Genomic DNA, 12,742 nt, shown 5'->3' with positions numbered 1-12,742 from the left:
TGGTGACTATGAGCACAACACCCTCTATCTTGTCTAAAAGCTCCTCCCATCCTTCAGTTTCCTTCATGCCAAAATTCCTTCTAAATGCGAGGTTCAGATCTCCGTCTCCCAGTATCTGTCTTACCATGTGTTTTTGTTGGTTACATATCTCACAGATGTGAGGGAAGGTAATTTTTGAGAGGACACTCAACTATCCATACATCTGGCTAGAAATATATCTTTTCTCCATTACCTAGAATATACTTGAGGCCTCTTCTATAAGCTTGCCCAATCGCGTTCAAACCTCTCCAAAACTGTGCACCCCTCTATAATTACAGTAAAAGAAACTTTTTCCTCGCATATACCTTTTCCTCATCAGGTTGTAGCACATGTTAGTGTCACCTCTCTCTAATATGAAAATCCACTTGGCAAGCAGGCAGGTGTTCATTTTCCTTGTGTCAGCGAAACCCAAACAGCCACTCTCTTTTGGAACTGCAAATAGTTGCCATCTATCAATACGGTACTTCCTCTTCAGATTGGGGCCATGCCAAAAGAAACTGGCTCTAGCTGTGTCCATTTTGTGGTGAATTTTATCTTGCAGCAGGTACACAGCCATTGTATAATTGAGCACATAGCTCAAACAGGATTCTATCAGTATGGCTTTCCCACCATATGATAAATTAGCATATTGCCATGTTGGTAAACGTCTCTCTACTTTCTGACTGACATACATGAGCTCTGCAGCAGTTAAGTGATTTTCAGAGACCATCACCCCAAGTATTTGATTGGAATTTTGCCTATATTGCAATTAAAGATACCAGCAACTCTAGATTGTTCTGCTTTATAGGCCCCATTACAAAAACTTTACTCTTCAGATAATTGATTCTCAGACCAGACATGTTTTCAAAGCAATACAAAAGAAATTTTAAATTTGTAGTTGTTGTATCATCTAACTCTAGGAAGATGATTGTGTCATCAGGATACTGTAAGTGTGTTAGGCCACCATCTGTGAGATTAGGGACCATCCCTTTTATTTCTCCTGCCATCTTAGCATTGTCCAGCATTGTTGCTAAAGCATCACTCACTAGATTGAAAAGCAAAGGAGACAGTGGGTCTCCTTGCTAAACCCTTTGTAGGTTCTAAAATACTTTCTAGGGAGTTCCATTAATATTTGTCCCCACTCTACCTCCCTCCATTATCTATTGCATCCATTGTATCCATTTCAGGGGAAAGTTTTTCCTAGCCAACACCTCCATCATGAAGCCCCAATGTACTTTTTCATATACTTTCTCGAAATCTAGTTTCAAAATGACACCCTCTTTTTTGCTCACTCTTAACTCATGTAAGACTTCATGTAGAATGACAAACCCTTCCAAGATATATCTTTTAGGCATGAAGGCATATTGTTTTTCATTGACCAGTTTCTCATCCACCGATGTTAATCTCGTGGTTACGACCTTTGTAAACCATATGTAGTCCACATTCAACAAGCAGATGGGTCTATACTGTTTGATATTATTAGCTTCCTTTAATTTGAGAACCAGAGTTATCAGGCCATAGTTCAATCTACAAGGGTTCAGTTCTTCTCTATGCATCATAATAAACATCTCCAAGAAGATATCTTTAATTTCATGCCACAATTCTCTATAAAAACCTACAGGCAGCCCATTTGGGCCTGGTGCTGAGTTAGTATCCATGTCTAAAAGAGCTTTCTTAATTTCAGCCATGGTGAAAGGTTTTATAAGTTCTTTTGCTTCCTCTTAATTCAAACTTACTTTAGTGTGCCAGAAGTTCTCTCAAGTGTATGCTGCTATTTGTCTCACTGCCAAACAAAACCTTGTAGTAGTTTTCTATATGATTCTTGAGTTCTATCTCCTCTCTAATTTCTTTATCACCATCTTCCAATGAAAAGATTGTGCATTTTTCTTTCTACCATTTGCAATTCCGTGGAAGAATCTGGTATTGGCATCACCCTGCAATAACCATTCCCTTCCCTCCACCCCCCCACCCCGCCCCCGCTTTTTTTGCCATTGTATGTCCTCAAAGGTAAAGATTTGTTCCAGAGAATTTTCCAAGTTATACCTAAGCTACCATTGGTCTGGTGACAGACCAACATTTTCTGCTTTCTCATCTAAATTTTGTAGCTCAGTCATTAGGTTATGCTTATCTTTCTTCGTCTGGCTATTTATTAATTAGATTTGCATTCCATCCCTGACAGAATTTTCTTATTGTAGATTTAATCAGACTCCAGTAATCTTGTAATCCAAAATTCGCTTGCTGGGGCCACTTTTCTAGGAGCTTATTTTTGAAACCCTCTTGTGTCAACCAGGCCATTTCAAATCTAAATTGGCGTGGTTGCTTCACTCTTTTGTCATCAATGTTAACAATGATGAGACAGTGGTCAGACCCCACACCCTAGTTCCAGCATCGTCATAGGTATAGTTAAAGGGTAGTATTGTTCCCATTCAGCATTAGAAAACACTCTATCCAAGACACACATGATAGGGTTGGTTTGCTTGTTTGTCCAGGTGAACCTACTCCCTTTTCTCAAAAGTTCTTTTATGTTACAATCTGAGTTAAAAAAAAAATTAAACATGTCCATCCACCCAACATCAACATTGTCAGATGATTTTTCCCAAGGAAATTTGATCATGTTCTTTATTTTTTTGGTTTAACTCTTGCAAGAACTCTACTTTATTTCCTCTCTATTTGTATAGGACCATAAATATTTATGACTTCCCAGATAAGTTTATTGCTTCTATTTTCAATTTTTATGCTGGAGAAGAAGGTAACACTGTCCATCTCGATTGCATCCAAGCGTCCTTCTTTGACTCATATTAATGTACCCACAGAGGGCCCTCTAGCAGCAGTCTAATTCCAAGCAAAGTTGCCTCCTTTACTTAAATTTCTGAGTTCACTGTGAGTGAAATCTTGTTTAATTGTCTCCTGCAGGCATATTATATCCACCATGTGAGATCACTCAGTTGTTTCCTTATTCCTGCATGCACCACCCAAATCTCTCACATTCGAAAATAATATCTTCATTTCTTTTGTTGTTTATTGCGGCCTGCTGCCGCACTTCTCTTTGTTTTGCTCATCTTTGTTTCTTCTGCTGTTGGCCTGGAGGACGGAAGGGCCAGCCACCTCTATTTCTCCCACAACCTCTTTTGTCTTTGTGTTTCCTTTGTCAGTTTCATCATATACATGCTGTTAATTGCGGTGCTTAATTCCCTCTGCTCCCTTCTAGTTTTTGTTTTTTGTCCATCTCTATTTTTTGCTTTTGCAGCCATAAGAGTTGCCTTGGCCTCTTCATGCGCCTCCTGCATCATGGTAATTAATGTTTTCTTCCACTGTCTTTTCCGAATCTCCTAGGTCAATGTCGCTAAACATATAGAGGCAATTTTCTTCAATTGAGCTGGGTTAATAGTATAAATATAATAGAAGAAGTGAAATTCTAGCTGGCTGGCCAAAGTACCGGATGGTGCGTACCATGCACCCAAGGATTGGGAAGCCAAAGACACCGACACTGTGTACAGTGTGCTTGCTGCTAGCTGCTTGGTCTAGGATGCTACGCTGGCGCAACGTATACCAACTACTCGCCTCGACTCGTGGTGGCAGTAAGATAGATGGCCATCCAACGGACCAACACGGATGGATGGTAGATCTCGAAGAAACTCTAGCTGGTACCTGCTTACACAGCTCAACCAGTACGCCACGCTGACTTTGAGCGGCGGCATGTCAACGCGATCTATCGATCGAGAGATCGACGTACGTCCGAGATGAACCGGCGGCCGGGCATGCGCAGCTAGCCACGGTGGACCGCCTCGTGATCGCCATTAATTGGCCGGGCCGTGCACCATCGAATTTGTCAAACCAGCTAGCTAGGGCGAGCGGCATTTGCGTACGTTGCATGGCGGCACTGTTCTTCGCGCCGGTCGGTCCGGCCTTGGTTGACCTCATCCGTGTTTGGGTGTAAATGTTCAGCCAACCATTAGCTACATCCTTGAATTCTCACAGGCGCAGCAGGTTTGACATTGTGCACGCATGTCGTCGTTGTGTCTCAGACAGAGACCCTTGCACATCAAGTCTGACCAACAACAATCCACCTCGTGAAGGTGTTATACTCGTCAGACACTTGATACGCGCTCGTCAGCCTGATCTGGAATGTGAACTGAACTTGACACAATCAGTGCACGCTAGCTGATCGCCGCCGCCGGCCGTGTCCAATGCAAGCTGCGCACTTGTCCGTCGCTCAGCTGGAGCTGGTGGTAGCTAGCGCAATCCAAGTGTGAGTGGACGTCTCCGTGTGAACACATGCTGCTTGAGCTCCCTTCGTCCCTTCTATAAATACCAGCGCCAAGCCTCTTCGCCTCCCCTGCATTAGTGCTTGCAGCCAGTTAAGCAAGTTACTTAAGTTCCTAGCAAAAATAGTAGTAGCTAGCTAGCTCCAGTGGACATACATGCATATGGCGGGAACGAAGGGAAGGGGAGGAGGAGGAGAGATGAGCTGGATCGGCAGGAAGCTGTTCCTGTACAACGTCACCATCGGCCTCTACGCCATGGATTGGTGGGAGAGATACCTCTTCAGTATCCTTCATTTCCTAAGAACGCCTAATTTCTCTGTGTTCTCACTCTCATCAGGTTTCCCCTTCCGATCTTTCGTGTTTTGGTTCTGCATGTTAATTCCCTACCATCAGTCAGGACTCAGGACGAAACACATGCATCCCAGTTTTCATGGTTTCCATGCATTCATGAGATTGTATTGTTCTTCATGTATTCTTTTCAAATTAGTATTTTGGTGACGCGGGTCTCCTTGGTTTGGGGCCGAATTCCACTCCAAAGTTTAAGAGACGGGGTCCAAAAGAATCTAGGTTTATTCAGGGATGTTTAATTCAGTCTCATGAAGATGATATCCCAGTTAAACACTTCTACAGTTTAACCGTAAAATGGATCACTTGCTCCATGCCCATGTGCTCATATCAGTAAGTACAAGTGGCTCGAGGGCCACCTTGCTTTGCTGATGTGCTTGGAAATTTTAGCAAGCTCCAGGTTAGGTCGGTGAGTTGCTAGGCTGGATTCGGAAATTTGACCAAACTGACCGGCCTACGGCCTTCATACACACACACCTACACCTAAGATGCTACATACACCGGCCCTGCCCCTGAGTTCTATTCAGAACATGGGTATATGCTAGTACATCTTAAAATAATCCTTGTCTTTCTAAATAGCTAGTAATAACATTGTGTAGTTAGAATTTGGGAGTTCTACCGTCGACATTTATGATTTTTATTCTACATAGTGTCAGCAATATGCATATCTTTTACTGGGATTTCTTAAACATACTACAAATATACTTTACTGCTCGAAATTACGCTTCTTTTAGTCGGTGTTTTAGTGTAGGGGGTGATATTTTTTCTATCTGGGGTGAAAATCATAAATAAGTTCCTGCCACCCTAGTTGTGTGCCCCCGTGTGAAATAATAAACAAATACTGGTCAATGGTGGGTCAATGATGCAACCAGAAAGTGGAGCCATGTGTACTAGTAATAGGCCTTGTTATGCTCTGGTCGAGATGGTATGCGTTGCCATGTTGTCGCCTAGATAAAGGCTGAGAAAAATAAACGAAGATATAGGGTGACATTTAGCTTAGAGACATAAGGATTTAAAATTTTGGTGTTCCTTGAGCATTGTTTGAGCTAATAAATATGGGTCACTTCTTGTTGAAAATATTTTCTTGATGGTGTACTTGTGCTTGTTTGTCCTTAACATACACTAGACAGCATTGTCTTGATACTCCTGTGGTTCTTCTGCTACAATACTACCAAATCTATGTGGCAGGCATTTGACATGTAAGCTTTCCTTTCTCATTCTCCTTAATTAATCTCCTTTTAATCTATATTAATACACAAGTGCACAACTATATTTTCTTTTTTCTCCACATCATGCCTATAATTTGGTGATTTCTGACTCAACCATTACATAGCTACATCTCTTCTATGTTTCAGCCACCTCAAGAGCAGCGTGGAGCTAGGAACAAGCAACTATTCCATGGTGGCGCTGTCCTAAATAACATGAGAAAGTTGCTGCAAAAAAATCCCATGCATACGAAGAATTGCGAATGCGAAACGGTTATTTTTATATAAAAAGTTAAGAATTGCCTCCAATACCCAAGCAAGGTTGCTGTGCTATGCTTAAGCATGTGCTCTCACAATTGAAATGTGCATGTACATGTAGCGCTTCAGTAAGAATCATGAGAAAGTAGTAGTCCTGCATTTTGTACATTGTACTACAAATAGTAAAAGAAAAGTGCTATCCCCGATGCAGCCATATCTAAATCAAATCTATTCAACCTATTTGTTGACTGAATTACTATCACAGACTAGAATTATTTACAAAGTGTGCTTTTATTAATTATTAAAGGGTTCTAAATATGGGAAAACAATCTCAATTTTTTTCCCGACTGTTGGGCAAGGCCTAGCCGTAGCCCATTTTGAGTTATGGGCTAGAGAAAATCCATGTTGTTGGCCTGTTTATGCCTTCTGGGTCCAGCAAACCATCAGAGTGAGAAAGATTGAAGGAAGCAAAACATCTTCCCTCAAATGCCGTGTTCCAAAAAGGGCGGTTCTCTTATTCAGCATTCATCTTATTCGGATTTAAACTGAGCCTTCAAATGGATCCTAACTCCAGCATTCAAATTTACCGCGTTGCTGATTTGGGTCATGTGGCCATGTTTCGTTGGAATTGGAGGAAACAAGAACAGAAAGCGATAAAGTTGAAAGAAAGAAAGAAAAGGACAGACAGATGATACAAACCTGAAGAGAAATCATGAGACTGATCGAAGTAGACGATTCTTTTTTTCTTTTTGAAACGAAGTAGACGATTCTGATCCGACGTATTGGGTAGTAGATGCCATTACCTATCCGGCTATCCCTGATGAGCGAAGACAATCATCATAGTCTGTTCAGCCCTACATCACCTCTTCTCATCCGATGTACATATACATATCCGTGAAACTTAGTGAAGCTGCAAAAATAGTGAAGAGTGCACACAAAAAAGAACCCAAAGCATGCCTGGTCTGCCTTGCGATCTGGAAGAATTCGTGTCAGAGTAAGGGGTCTCTGCAGAGTCTGCCAGCCATGAGGCCACCATGGCATCTTCACAGGACGGGAAGAACAAAATTGACCGGCTCTCTCTGCAACAACAGCAGCTCTTGTAGAGGGGAAAAAAGGAATTCTAAAACAGAGCATGGGGCCACATTCCAGTGTCAGCGCCTCTCGTGTGGGTCCCGGAACCAGTCGTGCTGGACTGCCGTTGGGTGCTTGGAAGAAAAGTCCACTGATTGCAGCCGCTGCGCTCTCTCGGCGGCCAAAGTGGACCCGGCTGGTGCTGACTTCAAACCGGATCGGCTGGGCCTAAAACGAGAAGGAACCGGTCCAGTAAAACAAGGCAGGGACTAAACAAGGCACGCAGCTTTCCCTTCCTTGCGCTCACAGGACTGATGATTCTTGTAATTCGAGATACGCCCCTGAGAGCTTGTACGGTTACTACTTACTGCCGCACGATGTACTCCCTCCGTTACTTGACAAAGAGAATACAGTCCCAAGTAAAGGTCAATGTGAAATGATCATCCACGCCCTTGTAAATTAAATAATATGATACAACTTTTTCCTTCTCTCAAAGGCTCAAAAGCTTCTGATTAGGTTAGTGAGTGAAATATTGCAATAGTTATATTTTTACATCCTTAATGGATAAGTATGGTGAAACGTTTTCCTAAGTTAATAGACTAACGAAGCAGAAAGAAAATGTACAGACACAAAAAATAGAGGTGGAGTCAGAATTGGTGCACGGCCCCGGCTGAAGAAGTGAACGCCTATCTTGAGCTAAAACTGACTTCCTAAGTCTTGCTTTTCTATAGCTGAGATCATGTTTCTTAGGCTAACCAGCTCCTAGATCCGCCCTTGTAAAAAAACTATAACCTAGACGAACTTAAAAAAAAGTTACCTTGATCATCTTTTTATATTGGTTTGGTTTTAGGGAAATACCAAGAGAAACCTATGCCAATAGCTGGTTTGACATAAGTTTTTTCATATATGCTGAACACTAAATTTACAGGGACGCGTAGCTTTTTTTCATGAGTCAAATATTGTTGGTAAAATAATGTAATAATGGCATCCATCAGGGGGTTCAGCGCACATTTCCCATCAGGTTCATCCTATATAAGCGACAACCTCTGTATCCCCCGATAGAGCACGAGCGATTCAGAGAGTTCAGACTTCTACTAGAAACAGAGGAACACGCGCGCTCCCGATTCGGAAAGGTTAGCGCAGGAAGACTGCCGCAGAGGAGATGGCGGGCGAGATGAGCTGGGTGGGCAAGAAGATCCACCTCTATAACGTCACCATGGGCCTCTACATGCTCGATTGGTGGGAGCGGTGCCTGTTCAGTATCCTTCGACTACTTCTCGATCCGAATTCAGTTTCTGGCCATTCTCTTTGTGAATTTCATCCTCGCCGCGCTCAGAACTAGCGTCACCTAGGGTTTTTTTGTTAGATCCACGTTTGGGTGCTTCCCTTCCACCAAAAATTTCAGATTTCGGTTGGGTACCGGTCCAATTCGTTCATGTGGGGGGAAAAGAATCCCATCTCTGAATCGGCCAGGCGTTGCTTGGTTTCGTCGCGATTACCAGCGTTTATTCCAATTGGTTGTACATGGTTATTCATTTAGTTAATCGCATCAAGTAACTACTGGGTTTTGTTTGCTACAGTGTCCTTTGTGTCATCTGTTTATCTATCTAGTTCTAGGATTGTGCATCCTTAACTGTAGCAGACATATTGGTGCTGATCCTGCTCTGGTTCGTCTGCTTGAATGGCTCACGCTTCGCCACTGACGTCTTCGAGAGGTATCTACCGCAATCTCTAATCTTAATGTTCCAATAAAACTTTAGATTGTTTAAGACAAATTTAGTTAATCTCTAAATCTGCAAGTCCCAAATTGTAAAGGGGAGCACGAACCGGTGAGCCTAGTAAGTCTGAACTTTCACCGGTCTGTTATCTGGGTATCTATGGCTATGTTTCTGACATGTGATCTTTATGTGGTGTTCTATGTGTATCAAGAAGTTAGTCCATCGTTATAACTGCAGTTATTGGGACATGAGTTCTTAGTTTTGTTCAATCCATTCTAAATTGAAAGCTGTATGAGTGCAGGGTTCTCCTTACGCTTGTTTGGTACATTCAAAAGTAGAGAAAATCAGAAAAGAAAATGGACTTTATGAAGGTTAGGGAAAAGAAACAGTGCTTGGAACTTATAATGACCAAGCTTATAGCCTCTAACTAGGCCAACGTTTTTCTAGCACATTCGTGTAGTTTTGCCCTATGCAAGAAACTGAAGATAGTGTAATCTAGCAGACTAAATATGTTCTTAGATTGACTTTGAAATTCCAACGCTCTCCCAGTTGCAATGCTAGGCTATTGAAACAAAAATGATTATGTACAGGAATGCAGATTTATATCTCTTGGTGGCCAATTTAACCATTGGCTTTCGATTCTAAGGTCGATTTTTGTATTTGAGTGCATCAGTTCAGCTGAAAACTACTTCTCCAGTTGCAACTGCGCTGAGTCTATCATCTTCAAAGAAGGGGTCAACTAATTGTTTATGACCTGAATGTGACATGAATGGGGTATTCCCTTACAACTGGGGTGTTGGAATATGGAATGGGCAGTGTTTTCCAGTCATGCACATTTGAACTAAGCATCAGTCTGGTTCTTCCAATCATAGCAAATTAGTAAACCACTACGTTTTCTTGCCAGTTGCCCATCTCCAACAAATAGACTGCTAACATTCCATCTACTCCATTTCTGTCAACATCTCATCACTCCTCTGAAGGAAAATTGATCCATCTTTTCTATAAAAGAAACCAACCATCATAATTTTCTGCACCTTAAGTAGCTGCTTGATAGTTACTCATTCTCATAAGGCGTATTCTGATTTGAATTTTGACAAACAAATCAGTCGAATTATATGCGTGTTTGGTGTACAGAAGTCGTATCATTAGCATTCTATTTTGGAAATGCTTTTATATAATATAATTTTTAGCAATTAGCAGTATATCAGTGAAGTTATTTATAGGTCAAAATCCATTTGTGAAGTATTTTTCCTAACCAAAAATATACCCTAGGTAAATGGAGGGAGCAGCTACAAACCCACCTCCCATCTCATTTTTTGTGGCTTATCAGTTTCAGCTATTTGTTCGACTTCTTTTCACTAATGACTAATCATATCATGAACTAAACTTTTAGTTTTACGAGTTTGTGTGACTCATGAACTTTATTTCTATTGAACCTCTTTCAGCCACCTGAAGGCGCGGATTCTCCAAGGCGCAAATTACGGCATGGGAATTGGCATGCCTTCCTCCTAAGCCTTAGTGAAAAACGCTGAAGCAGTTTAAATCTTCTGGTTTTGAAATCTGAATGGCTTCAAGTAATTTAGTACTGTAATTGTGTGTACGAGATAGTTCCGAAATGTAAGATGCTTAAAGTTCTGATTGTTTTGTTATTCTTGTACCATGTGTGGTTATAATTTTGACTGCACGCATCACACTGAGTTCATACTGTAAAATCATTTTGATCAGTATAATATGTTTTGTTACTCTTGTACATAGTCATAGTTTTGACTGCCCGGTACCACATTCTGTGTTCAAAATGTAAACTCATTTTGTCAGTTCAATATATCTCGACGCACACCTCTTTCTCATCCTTTACTGCGCTGGCCTGCAGGCACTTCAAAAGTTTTATGTTCTCTGATATTATAATTTAGTAGTATTACTGGTGCAAACATAGTGTCTTGGAATATACCAGCCACACCAGCTATGTATAATGTTGGAAGTTCTTCCATGAGGTTGGACTCAATAATAGAAATCCATTAAAACCCATTTGAAACAAGTCATTTTGAAGAAATTTGGTAAGAAGTCTAGGTTTCAATAGTTTGTTCGGAAGAGTCATATGGATCCTTTCTTTTCTCCAAAGGATTTGAACCTTTTGAAAGTTTAAGATCTTGTTGAAATAGCTCAACAACCGGTACAATTTTTAGGATCAGCTACTAACTACAAAAAGGCTCCAAGTATCCCCATGGGCTGGAAATTCCAAGTCCACACAGTTATTTCTTCTGAACCATCCAACATTTATCCATTTAAATGAATCAGAGCGAATTTCATTTCCAGCTATTGTAGTACTTCCATCGAAAGTTCATTTCCATTGAGTTAAATTTTCAATGACAGTAGCATCAGGTTGGAGTTTTATTTTTGGAAAACCAAATTTGGACCCAAGGTGTTGCTCCTATTATTTTGCACATTCGCTTTTCATAAAATTATACAAGTAAAAAAAAAAGGAAAAAAAGGGGGTGGGCAATCTTGCACACTCTGACATTTTTGAGAAATACTTATTTAGACATGAAGATGATGCTACCCATGAAATGTTGGAAGGTACTCTTCACATGTTTGTTTATCCAGACTCCAGTGTTGTTTCCTCCAGTTCTGAAGGAAGATCTTCAGGAAAATTAGAGAACCATTACAGATTGAACCCTGATTGAAAATTTTCATCACAAAGAGCCTTTGGAAACAAAGATTTCGACCGTCAAACTTTCATATGGATGGAATGGGCTACTGTTAACTCTGAGGGCTAGAGCTTTACAAGCAGTGTCATCTGTACTGTGTTTCTAAAAAAATATAATGAAAAAAGAAGTAAGGTCAGGCTGGTCTGGCCCATTTAACCTAGTGCCACCCGGCCCAAATGTAGCCACGGGCTGGGCTTAGTCTGGCGGCCTCCGGCCGTACCGTGGGATCGGATCAGGTAGAGGTATGTCGCATGTCGGTGTTGTCTCCTCCCCCGCGGCCGCCGCTAGCCGCGCCTCCTCCAAACCAAGCAAACCCCGAATCTGCTCCCTGAATCCAGCAGTCCCAAAGTCAACAAATACACATAGATTGAGATTTCGAAGGACAAGAGGATTGCATTCCACAGGTGGATTGGGGCGTGAAGGAACTGCGGCTGCGCCAGCAGGAGGAGCAGGGGGTCGATTCGTCGAGTGCCTTGCCTGCCCGGAAGGCAGAGGCAGCAACAAAGAAGCCAGCGCCGGGCTCAAACCCTAACCAACCCCAATCCCACGGAGCCATGGCCGCCGCCGCCGCCGTCACCACCGCCGCTAGTGACTCGGGTTCATCCTTAGCAGCGAGTGCCCCCTCCCTAACTGGATCATGCTGGATCGATACGTCTTCTCCAGGCTCGACCTCAACTCCGGCAAGGATGACGAAACCACCTCGCCGCTGTGCCACAGCAGCCAGGGCGACCCCTTCTGCTTCGTCGCGCCACCAGCCATCTCCCGCTTCTACGTTCACGTCCAAGGAGGTAATCTCTCAGAGGCCTGCCACAGCAGCTTCCACATCCTAACCGCTCACCGGAATGCCATGCTCTTCTGCATCTACATGCCTTTGCCTGTGCCGGTGGAGTAACTTTCCAACCCTGAGTGCGAGCAAATCCCTCGTTTCTTCAAGCAGGACCTTGTGATGATCACCGGCGTCGGCAGGAAGAAGAAGCGTGAACGTTGGCTGGTGAAGAAGGGGCACAAGCAGAACGGGGAGGCATAGTTCCGCAAGGCGTCTTCATTGGTGGTAGAGAGTAGCGTGCGCGTGTGTTCCGCTGGCTGCGATCAGCTGTACGGTGGGCCCAGGATGTCAGTGGACGTGTGCGTGGGTTTAAAAGGAGAAGAGTCGGAAC

At 42.5% G+C, this 12,742-nt stretch overlaps 1 protein-coding gene and 1 pseudogene across 1 annotated transcript; both read left to right on the top strand.

Annotated features, from left to right (window-relative positions):
• The first annotated feature begins 4,377 nt into the window (after nt 1-4,377).
• On the top strand, nt 4,378-6,044 carry LOC112890388 (annotated as a pseudogene).
• A 2,178-nt stretch (nt 6,045-8,222) lies between these two features.
• Nucleotides 8,223-10,630, top strand: LOC112888420. The gene is made up of 3 exons (XM_025954630.1): nt 8,223-8,421; nt 8,805-8,877; nt 10,326-10,630. The coding sequence occupies exons 1-3, from the start codon at nt 8,325-8,327 to the stop codon at nt 10,390-10,392; spliced, it is 237 nt and encodes a 78-aa protein (XP_025810415.1). The 5' UTR covers nt 8,223-8,324; the 3' UTR covers nt 10,393-10,630.
• The last annotated feature ends 2,112 nt before the right edge of the window (nt 10,631-12,742 follow it).

Source organism: Panicum hallii, chromosome 4, assembly GCF_002211085.1.
Source record: "Panicum hallii strain FIL2 chromosome 4, PHallii_v3.1, whole genome shotgun sequence".
NCBI lineage: Eukaryota > Viridiplantae > Streptophyta > Magnoliopsida > Poales > Poaceae > Panicum > Panicum hallii.
The sequence above is the reverse complement of the archived record's forward strand: the minus strand, read 5'-3'. Positions and strand labels throughout refer to the sequence as shown.